This window comes from Lissotriton helveticus, chromosome 10 (assembly GCF_964261635.1).
Source record: "Lissotriton helveticus chromosome 10, aLisHel1.1, whole genome shotgun sequence".
In the NCBI taxonomy this organism is placed as follows: Eukaryota; Metazoa; Chordata; class Amphibia; order Caudata; family Salamandridae; genus Lissotriton; species Lissotriton helveticus.
The window spans coordinates 392,979,944-393,000,501 of NC_136071.1; the positions used below are offsets into that span (position 1 = coordinate 392,979,944).

The 20,558-nt window shown below is 46.6% G+C and overlaps 1 protein-coding gene across 4 annotated transcripts in view; it reads right to left on the reverse strand.

Moving 5' to 3' along the window:
- Positions 1-20,558, reverse strand: part of SLC4A2 (solute carrier family 4 member 2) — a 1,409,997-nt gene that overhangs the window by 313,886 nt on the left and 1,075,553 nt on the right. For all 4 annotated transcript variants that reach the window (XM_078662834.1, XM_078662833.1, XM_078662832.1 and 1 more), the window contains one exon: positions 14,288-14,497. In XM_078662834.1, the coding sequence (XP_078518960.1) occupies positions 14,288-14,497 (210 nt within the window). The remainder of the gene's footprint in view (positions 1-14,287; positions 14,498-20,558) is intronic.

The window sequence follows — 20,558 nt, forward strand, 5'->3', positions numbered from 1 at the left end:
TGGTGCATGCACCCCTTACTTAGATATAGGTTACCTATATCTATTCTAAATCACTGCACATAGAAACCTATCACCCCTATGGCAGACCTTATCAATCCTGAAGGCAGGGTGCTGGGTTTCATGTGAGAGGGTGCCCCTGCATGAGCAGAGCCCCTCTGTAGCCTTCAGAACCTATTTTCCGGGGTTGTTGTGATGCAGCCAACCATATATATTTAAGTGCATTATAACCTTGCAGTAAATGCTAACTTTAAAACGGCTGCTTAGAAACATGTTGTGTTTGGTGTCAAACACCCAAGAATCATACCTCCCCACCAGTAACTGGAGGGGAAGGTATGATTCCACCCTTCTAGAGGGACTTATGTGAAACACTGGTACACGCGGTACCAGCTTTCTCGACCTGGACATCACAAAATGGATGCTGCCAGCCACAGACACGAGTCAGCCCTCCTGCTGCGGAGCCAAGCTCAAGCAGGGAAAGGCCTGACAATTGGTTTCCTGTCACAGGAAGGTGTGACCACCTCCCAGACAAGCTTTAGTGTATTTGGGCTGGGTAGGTGCACTCTGAGAGTGCCAGAAAGTCTGCACTGGGGGCACATTTGGTGTCCCTGTGCATAGTCCAGCTCAACCCGGTTGCAGGAGCCATTTGCTCCTGCTCTGGCACGAAACTGGACCAAGGACATGGGTGTAGCCATCCCTCTGTCCCGACCCTCCCATAGGTGGGTCCCCAGAGATTGTCAAACCCCTTCTTTGGGTATAAAGTAGGAACCCTGACTACAGGACTTTAGATTTTACCTGGACTAAACTCTGCAAGCAGAAACCACATACTTCGACGTTCTACACTTTGCTGGACAACAGAAGAATCTCCCTTGGAGTAAAGGAGTTACTCCCCTGCAGCAGCAGGCACCTTAACGCATCTGACCGGTTTGCATCTCCTGAGCTCCTGAGGACTCCGAAAATTTCTGCAACGCAGGAGGTAGGTTCCCGAGCGTCGCTGAGGTTGATCTGACCTCTCAGTAATTCTGAGACCAGTATCCCTCGTAGGGACCGTGCAACCCGAACCCCTGTGCACTGTGTATTTTTGCAGCAGCATATGCTTTTTGGCGATCCCTGATGCTGTGCTTTGGGCTACGTGTAGTCCTGAACCCGAGCAGTATTTCCACTGAAGATTTCCGGCCTACAGTCCACGAGTGTTCCGTGGGCTGGTATTTTGTGATTCAGCTTCAGGTCCTTTCACGATCCCTGGTCCGTTGGCCTGTGGGTCCCTGTGAAGGTAACTTTGATTTCCTGTGGGCTTCCCTGATTGCCCCAGACGTGCCCTGACTCTCCATTGCTTGGAGAGTCCCCAGGACCTTGCTGGTCGTCACCGTAACTTGTTTCCTCTGCACACGTGGGTTGCCGTTGCAAAGGCTTGTTGGTTTTCAATCCGGACACTGACCCCCCAGGAGTCGACATCCTTCGTGGGACAGCTCACCTCCAGACTTTGGTCGTCGTCGAAGTTTCCTGGTCACCGTGGCTGCAGAGTCAAGCATCCTATCTTGTCACCTGAAGCACCCGACATCGGTGGGCATTCCTCTACCGAGCCCCTGGTCACCCTGATGTGACCCAGACTCTGTCCCCTCTGCTTTCAGGTTCTTCTCATCTCGGATCCAGGCTTGGATTCCACTGGACACTTTTCATCTTCCTGGCAGCAGCACTTCTTTACATCTCGCCACTTAAAACGAAGAGGGTTTCCGACACCATTTGACCCCTATGCACCGGCTCCTCTGGGATAGGTAACACGGGTACCTCGGTACTCACAAGGGCGCTGGCCTTAGAACCTTCTATGTTCCAAAGGGTTTGCTTGAAGTCCTCTCCGAAGTGTCCTTAAACTGTATATTTCGAACCGCGACTTTCCCATAGAGTTGTATGGAGCTCGCGTCTGTGTTCTCACACTGCACCGTCCTCCATGGGGTCCCGTTGTCACTCCTTTGGGTGGTTCTTTGGTGTCCCAGCGATTCTACATGCTCTAGGCACTGTGTCTAGTGAAGTAGTTGTTATACAATTTTTTTAGTATATGCTTCGGTCTCCCCCTGGAGCCCGCTGTGTAATGTGCTATTTACGGTTGTTCTATAGATTTAGTATTGTGCGCCTTGTGCTCTAATCTCATAAAGAGGTTAGTAGAGAGTGTTTGGTAATAAATACATATATTTTATATAACACTTGTGTGGTTCTCTTTTCATTTGGCCATTCAGGAGGTTCTGATCTGGTAAAACAAGCTGCTTTACATTCCTTCGAGACTTAGCCTGAATGCTGCTCTCCACAGCTACCACTAGGATAGGTTTCTGAAAAGGTTGTCTTTAACCTAATCACCAATAAGGGTTGTTTGGAATGGTACAAGGTGCCAACTTTAATTAGTGGACAGCATATACTAGGACAACTTCTAACAGTATCCAGTTCTAAACAGTAAAGAAGTATCTTACGCCTGGAATGATCTAGGACATTCCAACATGCCAGTAATACTGTGCACCACGCGCATTATGTTGGATGGGTATCATTCATCAACAGAAAAGGAACAGACCAACAAAGGCAGTATTTAACTATACTGATTAAAACAAGGTTGGGAGAATAAAGCAGTGCCTTATTTTTTTGAAAACACATTTTATTGGTTAAACAGCACATGTATCAACATATGACACCTTATACATTCAGTCATCTTACGTGTCTTCATCAAAACCCCCAACAAACCCCTCAGATCCCTCACCCCCGCTGCTGTTGGTGTGGGCATGGTGCAGGCAGAAATTACAATGATCAATAGACAAAACCTAACGGATCAATACACATCATCAGCCTCCTCACATGGAACACAATTCAACCTTCTCCCACATTAGTCTTCATTTTCCTCTTGGGAATTCCGTAGGGCCTGCACTAACGCCTCCCATGCTCGCGCCGCCTCTAAACTTTTCTCATTCGCTGTGCGGGCCGCCTGCCGCAGTCCAACAGTGCTCTCACTGCTGGCCCATTTACATAGTTCTGCTTTCCATCTTCCACTGGATAGGCCCCCCTCGACTTCCAGTGCCAGGTTATTTCTCTCTGAGCAAAGATTAGGCCCAAGTCAATGAACTAACTGGTAATCTTTGTTTTAGCCGTGTGGGGAAACCACAGCAGCAGACAAGTTGCCATGTCATACTCCACCTGTCTGTCTGTAACTTCATTAAGGAGCGCCCCTACCTCAGACCAGTACTGTCCTATCTTCGGGCAGTTCCATAACATATGTTCCAGTTCCACATCGGGCGCCATACATCTAGGGCACGCCGCATCCTGGGCCTGGAAATACTTCCGGATTTTCCCTGGGGTTAAATATGCCCTATGCAGTATAAAGAAGTGTACCTGCTGGAACCTAGCATTTCTGCTCCCTTTCCATGTCCTCTGGAGTATACGGCCCCATGTTGTGTATGGTATGGGCTGCCCCACACTTGCCTCCCACTTTAACTTCAGTGCTACCAGTGGTTCTAAACCTTCATTCAGCATTCGAGAGTGTAGGCAAGTGACCGCTTTGAATGTTCCCGCTGCCATCACCACATATTGGCAGGCCATGGTGGTAGGTGGTTCTGTCTGCCCAGACTTCCAGTGTTTCCGTATGCCGCATGCAATAGGAAGTTACTGTCAGGAAGGCCGTACTGTTCCTGCAACACCCGGAACAGCAATAATTCGCCATCTATATATAGGTGTCCTATTACCTGAATTCCTAACTCGTCCCAGTCTAGGAGTGTAGACCATTCCCCTCCGTGCGGTAACGCTGTCAACATTCCCAAGGGAATTTCCGGTGCATATGGGTGTGCCACCTCTGCCCTCCGGTGACTCCTGTTCCAACATAGACGCAAGGTTTTCTCTTCTAGCTTTAGGTCCCGTAGATCCAGCTGTTGCTGCATGATTATATACGAAAGGATATGTCTCTGTATTCCCCTTCCTCGGGTCAAATCAGGTCCCCTAAACTCCACCACAACATTTTGTGTGAGGATCTGCAGTTGTGCAGCTAAATAATAAAGTTCAAAATTAGGAACTGCCATTCTTCCCTCCGCTTTGGGCCTCATCATTGTGGATAGCGCTACTCGTCGCCGTCCATGGCCCCACAAAAATTCTGTGGTCAGTGTTTTCAGTTCCCTAAATATCCGTTGAGGGATCCATACCGGTAGCGTGCGGAAATAATAGAGCAGCCGAGACAAAGCCACCATTTTGAGCAACGCCACTCTCCCCACTACCGAAAGGGGAAGAGTTGCCCAGAACGCCATTCAACCCTTCAGGCCCCTTATACAGCGTCCTATATTCCTTTCGAGCATGTCAGCAGCTTCATGGTAGATACGCACTCCCAGGTAGGTGAAACAGGATCGTTCCCATATGATGTCCCCAGTGAGCCGCGGCTGGGGGGCATCTGCTCTTACCGGGAAAAGGCACGTTTTATTCCAATTAACCCTAAGGCCCGATAGTTCTCCAAATCTCTACAGCATTCCTATCGCCCCCTTCAGTGCCCCGTCCGTGTCCTCCGAGAACAGCAACAGGTCATCCGCATACAGCGATATGTACTTCGGGGTTCCACAATACTCAAGCCCTCTATACGGTGTTCCTTTCCTGGCCTGGGCGGCTAGAGGTTCGATCGCCAATGTGAACAGGGGAGAGAGTGAGCATCCCTGCCTCGTCCCTCTTCGTACTGGATAATCAGAGGATATTACCGACCCCAGCCGCACCCTGGCCGTTGCAGAGGAGTATCATACTTTCGTCCAGCGCTCAAATTGATCGCCCCACACCGAACTTCCTCAGCACCGCATGTAGGTTCACCCATTCCAGGCTATCGAAGGCCTTTTCTATATCTTTTCTATATATAGCACCATAAGTACCAATGTAACACCCATATTTTCCAATAACTAACATGTGACCATTCCAGCTTTGCAAAGGGCCTTCCACTACGCTGTAACACATGACACTGCATTTTTGGGAACATTTGAGCCGTTTGAGCTACAAACAAGGCTTTTTTTGTTCAAATCTGCCGATTTTGCAGCAGATGATGGAATATTTGGCAAATGCTGGAAATGTTTAATTATGTGAAAATTGGTGCAGCCGAACAGTCACATAATTCCAGTAGCCCTGGTCATTCTGTGGAAATCGCAGGAATTACTGTTAACATGAGTTGAAGCCATTTTGTTTGCGGCATCCGTTTGCATTAGCCATGTGCTGGCCATGTGATTCTGCCGTTCTCACTGTTGCCTGCCTTCCTATTCTGCTTGAGTCTTCAACTGTAGTTAACTCCTTCAGTACTGAGCCAGAGCACTGTGCATGCTTAGAAAGGCCTTACACCCACATGCATCAACGATAATTGCATTCGCAAACGGTGCGAATCGCAATTTTCGGCCGTTTGTGAATGCAATTATCAAAAGTGCAATGCATCATGTATTTCGCAATTTTAGGAATCCCAATCATGTTGCGATTTCTAAAATTGCGATTGCATTTCAGAAATCGCAATTTCAGATTTCTGAAATGCAATGCATGATCATTTTAAAATTGCGAATTATCAATTTGGAAGCGGTAAATTAGCATGAGGTTGAACCTCGTGCTAATTTACCGAAAACCTTCAAACATGCACAAAAATGCATTTTTGAAAGTTGCATTTTACACACACACATGTCCTTGGGACATGTGTGTGTCTAAATTGCAGTTAAGTTTCGTTTCATGGGTGCAGGGAGGGGTTCTTTGGACCCCCCTCTGCACCCTTGAAATTGCATATTCAAATTGCGATTCGCAAATTGAAAATCGCAAATTGTAAATGCCTTCCCATTGATTCCTATGGGCCTCTTGGCCCATAGGAATCAATGGGAAGGGTTTTCCTTAATTGCGATTCGCAAATTGTGAGACGCAATTAAGGAAAAATACCGATTCTTTTAAAAAAAAGGCAATTAATCATGCATTGCCGTTTGCGAATCCTTAATTGCGATTCCTTAATTTTCGCAATTAAGGATTCGCAAACGGCAATATTGATGCATGTGGCCGTTAGCTGCTAGAATGCACCTGTCTTAGAATGTAACTGTCAGGCTGTTTCAACTAACTAAGCTGTACTATGTCCCCTCCCACGTTGCTGAGTAAGAGGTTTTTGTCTGCCCATGTTAGTCGATAGTTATTCCTGTACATGCTTGTACCTCCTCTTTGAGTCTCCATGCTTATTCAGCAACAAAGCGTGTATAAAAGGCCCCTGATCTCTGTATTCCTTGTACTATCTAATACAGTGCCCTGGGGTGCTGTATCAATGTAGTCCCATTCATGAGTGATTCATAAACGTATTGTCTTTATTTTAGCCTTTGAGCCAATCTCTATCTTGTTGGTTTAAGGACCAGTGGACTGTTAAGGGTGAACCCCTGCAGCAGTGAGCCCCTAAAAAGGCTTATTTTTCCACAATTCCTCCGACTAGATCCAGAAGTGCTCCTCAGTGGTTCCTTCTTTTTTTGTGTCTCATTGAATTTATAGTTTAGCTTTTATGGAAACGAGGAAGGCTAAACCTGAGGTTACCACTCCACAACACAGACTACAATACCACATAATTACTCTCCAAAACACATAATCCCATTCAACATAATTCCTATACACTAAATACCACATACTTTCTATTCACATAATTTCACTGCACAACAAACCACATAATTCCACTACACGCAGCGTACACCCACTCTATACCAAAAAACATTAGTAAAAAACATTTACAACACCAATAGCTCTAACTCTCGCAAATGAAAAACCTATTTAATTGCAAATGCTTCTTTAACTATTAGTCGTGTTTGCAGAGTGGTGGAGAAATGGTGCTGGGCCTTCAACCAGCGCTCAGGAATTCCACTGCGTAAGACTTACAGGAGGAACAGGAGGGCTTCTTAGCCCCCAAAGTCCCTCAGGAGTAAAGTGACCTCATCCCCCATCCCGTAGTCTGCCAGGAGGCACGTTGCAGAGTGGTGGAGAAAGGGGGCGTGGCCTCCGAGGAGGTCTTGGCAATTCTACTGTGTGGGACTTACTGGAGGTAACAAGAGGGGTACTTGGCCCACAAGGACATCCTTGGGGCCCAACTACCCCTCCTAAGTCCCACACAACAGGATTGTTAAGTTCTCATAGCAGGACACGACCCCTTTGCCCACCACTCTGCAAACGTGCTCCCTGGTGGGCTCTTGGATGAGGATTGAAGTCCCCTTCGCTGCTGGAGGTCCTTTGGGGCCAACTAGTCTACCTCTTACCTCCAGTAAGCCCCACACAGTGGAACTGTTGAGAGGTCGTCACAGGCCCCCTTTCTTCACCACTCTGCAAACATGCCTCCTGGCACGCTCTTGGTTGGTGGATGAATTCCCCTTTCCTCCTGAGGGTCCCTGGGGCCAAATAGCCCTTCTGTTACCTCCAGTAAGCCGCATACAGCTGGTTTGCTGAGCATGCTCAAAGGCCACGCCCCTTTTTACACCACTCTGCAAACGCAGCTCCTGGCGCACTGCTGCTCGGGGGATGAAGTCCACTTGTGTCCTGAGGGTCTCAGGATACAAGAGGACCTAATCGCCCCACCAGCAAAGTACCAAGAGGCGTGTTTGCAGAGTGGTGTAAAAAGGGGCGTGGCCTTTGACCACATCTCAGCAATCCCTCGGTGTGGGGATTACTGGAGGTACCTATTGGGCTAGCTGGCCCCCAGGGGTCCTCAGGAATGAAAGGGACTTAATACCCCAACTTAGAACACGCCAGGAGACGTGTTTGCAGACTGTTACAGGAAGGGGGCGGCGCCTCCCGCGAGATAAATAATGATAATTACGCACTTGTATAGTGTACGACTACCCGGAGGCATCTCGGCACTTGTACGAATACCGCTGAGGAACCCTTCCTGGCCTTTCCCTGTGAGGTGCCCACTCCTGGGCACCCCCAAAGGGAAGCCAGGCATCCTAGCGTTGTTGGGGCCGTTGTGGAGATTAAGCAAGCTATTGCCCAGAGTTGCAGCGTGGGACTCATGATTAGAATAGGCACCGAGGCGAGAATTATCAGGTCCGAGGAAATTGAGTCCAAGAGCCGCCGAGACCGGAATTGAACCCTGGTCCCGTGCCAGACTTCTGCATCAGGGTCTGCCGCTCTAACCATTGAGCCACACTTCTCCACAATGCTGGCTTTTCTTTTTTTTAAAATATTTTTAGAAGGGGAGCTGCATGGCCCCCCTTCTTTTAGTATTTTTTGGGTCCTGCCCCCAGGACCTGACACAGTTTTTATTTTTTTTTAAAAATGGGATGGGGGCTACGCGGACCCCTTCCCGAGGTCGATTTTGTCTCATTGCATTTAAAAAAAAAAAAAAGTATTTTTTATATTTCTTTGGAAGGGGGACCCCACCACTTTTGGCCCCGGGGACCCCATCCCCCGGGGCCAGCCCACAAGTTGGGGATCGCGGGGGGAGCTCCAATGCCCCCACGGTCCCAGCCGGCTTCCCGCCTCCTGCGGGAGCCGGTATTGCTTTTAGACAAGGGGAGCTGCTGACATGCAGCTCCACTTGCCCAAAAGCAATTCTGCTTTGCTTAGTTGAAGTGAGAGAAGTGTTTTCTACGGCAGGTCTGAAACCGGTCCCAGGATGCCTGTTTCCGGTCCTGGCTTGGCAGTTCGGGCTGGACTGTTCCCACAAAGAACGGGGTCAAGACTGATTTGTATATGGCTGGGTCCAAACTGAGGTGGTGTGGTGAGCAGAATAATGATGGAATAAACCCAGATCCTTGTGACTGGGGGTGAATTTTTGCATTGTCCAGCATTCCGTCCATCAATTCTTTCTTTTGTATATGTCTCCCTAAGTGGGAAGGGTATGCCCAGACATGGGTCCCGTGCTCACTACACCACTGGATTCAAGCTAGCCTGGCTGATGAAGGGTGATGCCCTGAAACCGGTCCCAGGATGCTTGTTTCCGGTCCAGGGAGGACCTGGTTTGGCAGTTCGGGCTGGACTGTTCCCACAAGGAATAGGGTCAAGACTGATTTGCATATGGCTGGGTCCAAACTGGGGTGGTGTGGTGAGCAAAAGAATGATGGATTAAACCCAAATCCTTGTGACAGGGGGTGAATGTTTGAATTGTCCAGCATTCCATCCATCAATTGTTTCTTTTGCCAATGTCCCCCATCCCCTGGGGCCGGCCCACAAGTTGGGGACCGTGGGGGGAGCTCCAATACCTCCACGGTCCCAGCTGGCTCCCCGCCTCCTGCAGGAGCCGGCATTGCTTCTGGACAAGGGGAGCTGCTGACTTGCAGCTCCCCTTGCCCAAAAGCAAATCTGCTTTGCTTACTTGAAGTGAGAGCAGGTTTCCTGCTCTCGCTTCAACAAAGGAAAGCAGTGTTTTCTACAGCAGGGCAGGAGCATGTCCATAGCAAACGGCAATGGCCCGAGGGATGGGCACCCCTGGACATTGCAGGCTCTGGGGAGTGGCGGTCCCCAGGGCCATCTAGAGCTTCAGGAGGGGGGGGCCGTGTGGCCCCCTTCCCAAGTGTTTAAAGCCCCAGGGAGATGGTGGTCCCCTGGGGTCCGCAACAGACCCCCACCTTTTATTTAAAATTGCCCCAGGGAGGTGGTGGTCCCCGGGGCAGTGTGGGTGGGGCAGGAGCCACCCAACACTCCTTTAATCAGATTAGAGCCCCAGAGAGGTGATGGTCCACGGAGCAGCATGGGGGGCAGGAGCTCACCCCCACACATTTTTTTTTAAAAAGCCCCAGGGCGGTGGCTGTCTTCAGGGATCTGGGGGTCACGTGTCCTCCGAAAATTATGAGCAACGCCCCGGGCAGGTGGCGGTCCCCAGGGCTTCTGGGGGCCCCCACGGTCGCCCACACATTAATTATACATTGCCCCCGGGACCTGGCCCACCCGGGGTCTTAAAACAAATGAAGAGCTGAAGACCACGCTTCATGTTATTATTTTTCGGCAGGATCCGTGCACCCAGTGCGAATTCTGCTGATTCTTTTTTTTTATCCTATTTTTGGCCCTGGGGATCCTTGTGGGATCCCTGAGCAGGCCTAGGGGGTCAGGGTGTTTCTATCCTGCCCCCTTTTCTTATTTTTTATAATTTTTCTAACTGTTTTCTTGTGACTCAGTAACTGAGTCACAAGATGGCTGCCAACACTTCCTGGTTTGGAGTGTTGGCAGCCAATCAGAATGAACCTCGTACTCAGGAGGAGTCGCAAATCCTCCTCGTGCTCAGCTATCAATATTTTTATTCTTTGTATTCCTCAGCAACTACTGAGCTGATTTACACTATTTAAAAAAAGCACGCTTTCTGATCCAAGACCTACCTTTTTGCCAAATTTGGTGTCATTCCGTTCAGCAATTCGGGCTGTAGCTTTGTCTAAAGTGCATATGGAAATTAACATGGGGAAACGCATTTTGGGACCCCCCTTTTCTCTCGGTCCACACTTGACGAATCACCCCGACATTTTCAAGCCAGGATCTGACCTGAGCGAACCATTCGTTTTGAAAATTTTGCGAGGATTCGTCAAACGGTGCAAAAGATATTGGCAAAAGAAAAAACACTTTTTGAATTGAAACAAGTTCCTAACTATAACTACCTACCGGCGACCGCCAGTAGGCAATATATAAATATTTGTTGAGGTTCTCTTCTTTGGGAAGGCTGACACAGCACACAGCCCCAGGACCTGAGCCGCGTTAACCATGTACACACGGTTCAATTCTCTGCCCACTTGGGAGAAGCACTACGACTCATCAGGTCTGGCACAAAAGGCAAAAGTGTTAACTTAGGAGGCCTAAGAGACTTCAATAAATGGATGGAATACTGCTACTTCAAGATGGAGTAAACCAATCTTTTACAGGATTTCCTTTTTAAAAAAACTGGATGGTGCAGCTGGATCTAATGGGTGCCAATATTTTGGCACCAATATATTCGACCCACTGGAGATTCCTTCAGGTACTTTGGAGTAACAAAGCTTTCAAAATCATTGTCCCACCCTTTGGGTTGCCTTTTGAACCATGGTGCTCACCAAGCTGCTGAGACCAGCTCTGGAGTTCCTCAACTCAGGGAGATAAGGCTAATCATATACTTGGAATATATCCTCCTCCTGTACTAGGGCTCATTCTGACTAAGGACCCATTCGGAGACTTGGATAAACCTTCTGCAGAACCTGAGCTTTGTCATCAACATGGAAAAGACGATTTTTCAGCTGTCTCAGATCATGTTCTTTATAGGATTCATGGCAGAATCTTCTTGGTGATGCTCAGGCTACATATGCAAAAAAAAGAAACATCAGGAAGGAACAACGGCAGGTCTTGACGAGAGACAGTATGTTGTTGAGACAACTAGACAGGATTGGGGGCCTTCTCCCATCATTAAACTAGGAAATGTCTATGAGCCAGCTCAACTACAGAAACCGAAGTCCTCCCCTCTCCAAGAAGGTCTTTCTTACTCAAATATTATCCAACTCTAGGAGAAGACTCTAATGGAGCTAGACTGGTGGCTGAACACATGGAGGCCTGATATGGGAGGGCCATCTGACACACCTCACCTTGCAGCGTGACCGAATGGGATGCCAGCTGTCTATGTTGGGAGACCCGATATGGAGAAATTGCCACAGGAGGAAGATGGACTCAAATTGAGGTCTCCACATAAATTGCCTAGAACTAGTGGTGAGATACTTTGTGATAAAATAGCTAACAAAGGATCTGACCATCATCTCATTCCTCTTGAAGATGGACACTATATCTGCCATACGTATGTTAAATTGGGAGCCACAAAATCTAAAATACTGGCAGAGATTGAATAAGAGGAGTGGAATGTTTGACGTGTGAAGGAAATTGCAGTCTTGCCAAAGTACTTGCCTGGCAAGAAGAATCTGACAACAGATTGGGGTATAGGTTCATAATAGACAGGGTGTTCCAACACTAGATGAGTCACTGGAGTCCATACTTGACAGTTCAGTTTGCACCACCCCTAAATTTCCAGCTTACCAACTTCCTCAGTTTGAGGATGGACCAAGACTCAACAGAAGTGAATGCTTTTCTGCAGGACTGGAAAGAGGAGACCAATTATACCTTTCCTCCTGACATGATGATTGTCAGTGGCAACACAAGGAGGAGGCAGAGGGCAGATCAGGTACTAGTGATGATGACCCGGAACACTTCAGTGTGATTGTCAGCAATGGTGGTATTTTCCTGGGATTCTCAGATCCCTCTCCACCTATCTTCAGAGATGCTGACAAAATCACCTGGGCCAGTTACATTCCATGGTCTTGGGTAAGTCCTTGTGTCTCATGGAGATGCTGATTTCCATAGACTTTGGGTGATCCCAGGCATTTTTTAAACAAGCTGTACATCTCATTTGGCAAGGGTGGTCTGATGGCACTATCAGGAAATACATTTTGTGGGGAACAAGTGGGTTAGCAGGTGTCTGGGACAGGGAATTTTGCACATTCTAAATGCTTAGTACGAATTTGCAGTTGGTGAGCTGGCATACAGGGTAATTAACTCTTTTAGATCTGCCATTTCAGTAGGACATAAGGCAGTGAATGGTGCCCTGATTGGGTAACATACCATGGTATGTAGACAAATTAGTGGTATTAACCTGGCTGTGCTGTCATGTATGATCGAGTCTGGGATTTAACCTGATGCCGGAACCTTTTCCTTTCCTCGCCATTGGTCAAGGACCTTTCCAGGAAACTGGCATTTGCCAAACTAAGAATGCTAATAGGCAAAATAGTCTCAGATGTTCACGTCATAAACACCTTGGCAAGAAAGTTTACTGACATGGAGTAAACCGTACAATTGCTAGATGAACAAAACGCAACCATGGGTCCATAACTTATTGAGTCATTCCCGATCAGCCTCCAGGTACTGCCAAAAAATATACATTTCTTAGCTATCATGACAAAAAAATAAATGGTTAATTACATTGTGATGACAACCTTTCTTTGTTTAATTGTTCTGGCAATTGCAGATCTTTGATGTTACTAGACAGGTGGAAACTAGAAGCAAGATTGAAGGACCGGAGTTCTATAATTCTCACACGCATGAGGGGGGGTGATTTGTACAAAAAACATAGAGGAAAAGGTTGATCTCCTCATGGTTTCGATTTGGATGGACCTTGATGATTGGTTGAATGTATTGATTAGTTGAATTTATAGATCATTATCCCTCGTTCTCATTGGATATGTGGTTTTCCTTTTCCTGTACTGACTTATGGCGGCTGAAGTATTCAATTATAATTACAGATTTGTAAAGAACAACTTCTCACCCCTAAGGGTATCCAGGCGCTGGGGACTGTCGGGGAGATTAAGTGAGCTATTGCCCAGAGTTGCCACCCGCACCAGGGATTGACCGGTGAGCCCGGACTCCAGAGTCAGCTGCGCGTTATACCTCAGCTCAATGACAGGGTGTTTGCATAATCTTCGCCTACGTGTCATTCGTACGATCTTAACTTTCCTTCATGATCACTAGCAAATTTTATATATTTTATATTTCAGTCCATGTCACAAGCAGTATGGTTAGACACATGATGAGTTACCACCTGCCAACTGTGGTTTCAGAATTTTGAGAACATGCTGATAAACTGAATGCTTTACATACACCCCCAACATTATGCTGACGAATAAATATCACACCACAGCTAAAATGGTGCATATTTATCACATATGCAGAGTAAACAATATAGAAAATTCTGCACATATGATAAGGTAACTACACACAGCCACCACTGCGGTGATGTGAACTCTTCTTTTCATGCACCTTCAGTCATAGATAACATACTTCTAAAATATATCACAAATTCATTCTTGAATTCACACTGAATGCTTCACAACGACACTTCATAGATATAACTGATGCCATGTTAGTAAATGCAGCAGTCTCACTATTTAATAGCAGACTTTTTTCAGCTTTAATAATAGCTTCAATGATGCATAGCAGTTTTCACTGTTTAGGACTAAAGAGAGATGCACGAAAAAGACAGCTCATTGCACAAGCTTACAGTGCTTGCTCTTTTCTTACTTTGAGCACCTCTATTTTATTTACATACACAGCACATTATTCCCTAAAGCCCACCATTGACTGCAACCTCAAATTCACCCAAAGTTATTTTAGGTGCAAACACACTGCTGATACCCTCAACACACATTGAGAACATGCCAAATAATTCATTCCCTTAGGCACCATATTCCATTTAAGTGCAGCGTCCTGATGACAGATCTTAATTCATCAACCATTATTTTATTTAAATTTATTTTGGGTACAAAATCAAGTGATTGTCATCATCTCTTGCAAGGAAAAATGGGTAATGTCTTACCTAAAAGGCCCCCAAATGTTATGGCTGGAGAAAGAGCAGCAAAGTAGATGAAGATCACAGCAGCCATGCACTGGGCATTCAGGGCATCTTTGAAGTCACTTAGATATTTTGGGTATCTTCTCTGTATATCTCTGATAAGACCTCCAAAAGGTCTACCTGTCCGCCTTAATGGATCATCTTCGTCATCTACTTTCTTCCTCTTGAGCAATGCTATGTAGAGACAGAGATGGCACATGTAAGTTTAGCATGTTAACCTCCTTATGCCTTTTACCTAGTTGTGGACAAACACAATCACACAGGAAAGTACACTTCACAAACATTAGGAAGAGGAAAATGTACTCATTAACAAATCACTCTCTGAGCTCTGATGCACTCTGTTGTCAGAGTAAAAAAGCTGCCTTCAGTATGTAATATTTAACAAGTTACTTACTTACGGTAACAATATATTAGTATGAAACATAGGTTAGTTATGGATGGCTTACCTTAGATTTACCCCCGGCGTCAGACTGGATCCGGAAAGTTTATTTGTCAGCAGTACCTCTCTGCGTCCGTCATTGTGGTCGCAGGGATGACGTCGCGGTAGCTACTTAGACACCACCCCCGCGCGCTGATGTCAGTTCTGTACATGCCTTTCCACGCCAGAAACACAGGGCCATGCAAGACACTGACCTCTGGTGCACAAAACAAGGCCCCTGATAGGATGTCCTTAACCCTAGAAATCAGTTTGCAGAACGGGGAGGATAGTGTAGTAATGATGACACGCTGTGGGTTGGAATCCAAGTAGGTTTATTCATATAAGTAGAAAGGTCATCAATAACAGGTATATACGTCTTGGAAGGCAGTCTGTAAATTGACATCAACAGCCCCACCAGGAGCAGCTCAGCCCCTCTCACCAACTGTCACTCCTCATACAGCCACCCAGGCATTCTACAAAAGATCCACTCACCAACATTCCATACAGAAGACACACACACAGGCTGAGAAGCTAGGGCAGAGAAACATAGGGAATAAAACATCATGTAAGAACACTACATATCGAATCCTTTTAGAACAAAAGAATGAACAAAACCACTGCATAAACTATAAACATAAAAAATTAGCAATAATAAATAGTCCACAACCCAAAGATGAAGGAAACAAAGCCCACAACATTAAAGTGGAAATTAACTATTTAAAACAGAGTCCGAAGCCCAGACCCAGGGATGACGGGAACACCGCACCACGAGAAGGAAAGGGACCAAAGACAAGAAGGAAAGATGGATACAGAATACAGTACCCATCCCCCTCCTCAAATAGGGAAAATAAATATAGATCAAAATGTCATGTGGAATGAAGGGACTAAAACCCAATATCCTGCCCCCGACATAACCATGGGATAACAATGTAAAACACGTGCTCTCATGCAGAGAGACAAGTCATGAGAAATAAAGGGACTAAAACCCAATGTCTTGCCCCCAGCATTAACTAAGGACAACCGTATGTGCTCTCCGTGAGAGGAATCAAGTCATGTGGATTAGAGGGACTAAAAACCTAATGTCCTGCCCCTACCATCTACAAGGGACAACCTGAAAAAACATATATGCTCTCCATATAAGGAGGCATACAAGGTCTAAACCTTGCACAAACAAACGTGCGGCACATGGTGTCTTACGTACACAGGGATCCCACCCTTGCAACAAACAAATAACGTGCAGCACAAGGTGGCTTACGCACACAGGGAACACACCCCTGCAACAAACAAATAACGTGCGGCACAAGGTGTCTTACTCACACAGGGAACCCACCCCTGCAACAAACTAAATTTAAGGGGACTTTATCACAAAGTGTAGATATGGGACTAAAACCCATTCCTATCCCAAAGTAAAAGATACAACAATTGCAGCAGGTAAAAGACAAACACAACCAAACAATGGCTTGTTACACCCACCCTACATATAGAAATGGGATACCCTAGTGAATAATCAACTAGCTCTTCACCGGTGAGCGATCACTCACCGAGTGTACTAGGTAAAACACACCTTTGCGTAAGGAGATCAAATACTAAAAATGCCTATACACAACCCAAAACAGTTTACATACAACTTAAACATGTCACTGAAAACAGTTAAGGATATACAATCATACTAATTAATCCAAACACATTGCTTATAACTGTACAAACTGTCATCTTAGAATGGATGTGCACCGTCTTTTAATTTATTTTCTCTACACATTACATGCAGTTCGGCACTTGAGCTAAAGTCCGGAGGTCGACTAACCCATGCGGCGCCCCTTACTATATTATTAATCTTTGTCATCTTTTTTCCTCAACAGGCATCTCTCACAGTGGGCATATTACACAGTCCAATTCCCGAAATGCCTCGCCTTACCGCACAGCCATTATGCTCCTCACCGGATCTTTCTTTTGTACTTCAACATGCTTTGACAGGCTTCTACAATGTGCCAGTCAACCAGTCAACACTTCCCGCATGAGACACACAAAGATGGCGTTACGTATTTGACGCGGAGCTGATGGCTCACGGCACGTCTGTGCATTAAAGCGTCCTACAGAAGCGGCCAGCTTCGCAGCATAGTCACAGTAGAATCCTCGAGCCATCAGCGCGTCCTCACAACAGAGGTAAGATCGCGCGCATTGAATGAGACACGCGCCTCATATTTGAAATAACATAAAATGGTTGGAAAGGCAAAGTTGCTCAAAAGAACACCAACAATGGACCACAAAAATGCCTCACCTATTCCAATTAGCATGGTTCCAGAATAGGCACCTTGGAGCTACCAGAGGTGTTCTGTAGGTAGAATCTTTAAATAAATAACGTCGCCTCTCTCTTTAACCCCAGGGACTCGAAAGTCAAAGTCTTTGTGTGTCCCAAACACGTCCACTCACTTGTCACCAATTTGCCAGACACCACCATTAAAGAGACATCCTCTAACTTACATTTCTGAAGGAAAAGTCCATGTACATCTGTTTGAGTGCCTTCATGCGTGACCATGAGGAAATTCCAGTGTATAGAGAGTTCTGCTCCAGCGTAGGCAGCAATACCTGATAATTTATCTAGACATGCTAGGAATATAATGTCCATGTGAGTCACACTCTGCACAACGTCACTAAAGTCCGGAGGTCGACTAACCCATGCGGCGCCCCTTACTATATTATTAATCTTTGTCATCTTTTTTCCTCAACAGGCATCTCTCACAGTGGGCATATTACACAGTCCAATTCCCGAAATGCCTCGCCTTACCGCACAGCCATTATGCTCCTCACCGGATCTTTCTTTTGTACTTCAACATGCTTTGACAGGCTTCTACAATGTGCCAGTCAACCAGTCAACACTTCCCGCATGAGACACACAAAGATGGCGTTACGTATTTGACGCGGAGCTGATGGCTCACGGCACGTCTGTGCATTAAAGCGTCCTACAGAAGCGGCCAGCTTCTCAGCATAGTCACAGTAGAATCCTCGAGCCATCAGCGCGTCCTCACAACAGAGGTAAGATCGCGCGCATTGAATGAGACACGCGCCTCATATTTGAAATAACATAAAATGGTTGGAAAGGCAAAGTTGCTCAAAAGAACACCAACAATGGACCACAAAAATGCCTCACCTATTCCAATTAGCATGGTTCCAGAATAGGCACCTTGGAGCTACCAGAGGTGTTCTGTAGGTAGAATCTTTAAATAAATAACGTCTCCTCTCTCTTTAACCCCAAGGACTCGAAAGTCAAAGTCTTTGTGTGTCCCAAACACGTCCACTCACTTGTCACCAATTTGCCAGACACCACCATTAAAGAGACATCCTCTAACTTACATTTCTGAAGGAAAAGTCCATGTACATCTGTTTGAGTGCCTTCATGCGTGACCATGAGGAAATTCCAGTGTATAGAGAGTTCTGCTCCAGCGTAGGCAGCAATACCTGATAATTTATCTAGACATGCTAGGAATATAATGTCCATGTGAGTCACACTCTGCACAACGTCACTGAAGTGAAAGAAGTTGCTCACTATTCCCGAAAGCACATTCAGCGCAACATCCATGAAGTAAAAGTAGTGTCTCACCACATATTGAGTGTCAACTCTTGTTGTAGTTACCTCTTGAGACCAGTAACAGCACGCTTATGTTGGGCTTAAAATGTTGATGGTAATCATACAATGCACAGCGTCCATGTAATAAACGAAGAGGCTTACAGTACTTGAAGGCTCACTCTGCGCAGCATCCATGAAGCAAAAGAAACAGCTTACTGTACTTGTAGGCTCAGATCTTGTTGTTGTAACCTCTTGAGACAGGGTACAGCACGCTTGGGTAGGGCCTGTCCGTTGTAGTAGACACTAGTGGGGCTGCACAGCGTGCTGATTTTGTTCTCTTTGTTGCTCCTTAAGTTTCTTTGTTTCATCTTGTGGTACCTGTTGTCTGCACCTGTAGTCTTCTCCCTGTTGTAGCTTCTTCCCAACATGTTGTAGAAGGCTTCTTGATCAACTGTAGAGCGTGGGGAGATCTCCAACTCGTTGCCAAATCTAGTAATGATGACACGCTGTAGGTTGTAATCCAAGTAGGATTATTCATATAAGTAGACAGGTCATCAATAACAGGTATATACATCCTGTAAGGCAGTCTGTGAATTGACAACAACAGCCCCACCAGGAGCAGCCTGCTAGCTGCTCCGCCCCTCTCACCAACTGTCACTCCTCGTCCAGTTACCCAGGCATTCTACACAAGGTCCACTCACCAATATTCCATACAGAAGACACACAAAGGCTCAGCAGCTAGGACAGAGAAACATAGGGAATAAAACATCATGTAAGAATACTACAGATAGGTGGGGCGGTAAAGAATCTATGACTAACCTATGTTTCTTACAGGTATATCGTTACAGAAGGTCAGTAACTTGTTCATCTGAAAGAAACAGTTAGTTATAGATTCTTTACCTTAGAATAGATACCCCAGCAATACCAGCTCTGGAGCTGGGTCTGCGAACCAAGTTCACATCAGAAAGTCCTGGAGAACAGTCTGGCATAAGAAATCTCTCTGGACGTGGCTGTCAAAGAAGTAGTGTCTCATAAATGTGTGCAACGATGCCCACGTAGCTGCCTGACAGATGTCATTCAGAGGAACTCCTCATTCCAAAGCAGTAGTGGCTGCCGTCGCCCTGGTGGAATGGGCACGCAGCCCCATTGGAGGCTCTTTCTATGCTAGAGAACAGTAGGCTTTGATACACAAAACAACCTATCTGGAGATAGTCTGCTTGTGTACAGCCCCACCTTTCTTGGCGCCCATGTAGCCAATAAAGAGCTGGTCATCCACCCAGAACTGTTTAGTGCGATCCAGATAAAAAGAAAGCGCATGTTTTGGGTCCAGACAGTGGAGCCTCTCTTCCTCTATCGAAGGATGCGGAGGCAGAAAGAAGGTGGGCAAAGTCATGGTTTGCCCAATGTGAAAGGCAGTGACAACCTTGGGAAGGAAGGATGGACGAGTTCTGAGGGCAACCTTGTCCAGATGTACAGGCAGAAAAGGAGGCTTGGATGAAAGAGCCTGGAGTTCACTCACTCATGTTGCAGATGTGATGGCCACCAGGAATGCAGTCTTCAGAGTTAAAAGCGTCAAAGGACAGTTGTGAAGCGGCTCAAAGGGAGCGTACATTAAATAGGTCAAGGCCAGATTCAAGTCCCACTGAGGCATAATGACGGGAATAGGAGGAAAGAGATGAGTTATGCCTTTTAAGAAACGATTTACAACCGGGGACTTGAAGAGAGAAGGCTGATTGGAAGCCTAGGAAAGACAGAAATGGCAGAAAGATAGCCCTTGATAGTGCCCAGAGCAGAGCCCTGCTGGGCCAAAGAGAAGGGGAACAAGAGAACCTCAGAAAGAGGGGCAGAAAGGGGATCCACAGCCTTTGTTGTGCACCATGCCACAAATTTGTTCCACTGGCAGGCATTTACCATTTTAGTAGAGGGACGCCTGGCTGCCAAGATTACATCACAAACTTCGGGAGGCAAGTCAAATGACGTCAACTGCCACCGCTCACTCTCCACACAAGGAGGTGGAGGACCGTCCCCTGCTGCTGCGACAGACGATCCTCCCAAAGAGGCAGTCAGATCAGAGGATCGATGGCCATGTTGAGCAGCTCCGGATACCAGACTCTTCGTGCCCAATCCGCATCCAAAAGAATGACTTAGTCTCGGCCGCGCTTAATCTTCTTCAGCACTATGGGCAGAAGTGGTATAGGCGGAAAGGCATACAACAGACCGCAATTCCACTAGCGACGAAAAGCGTCACCTAG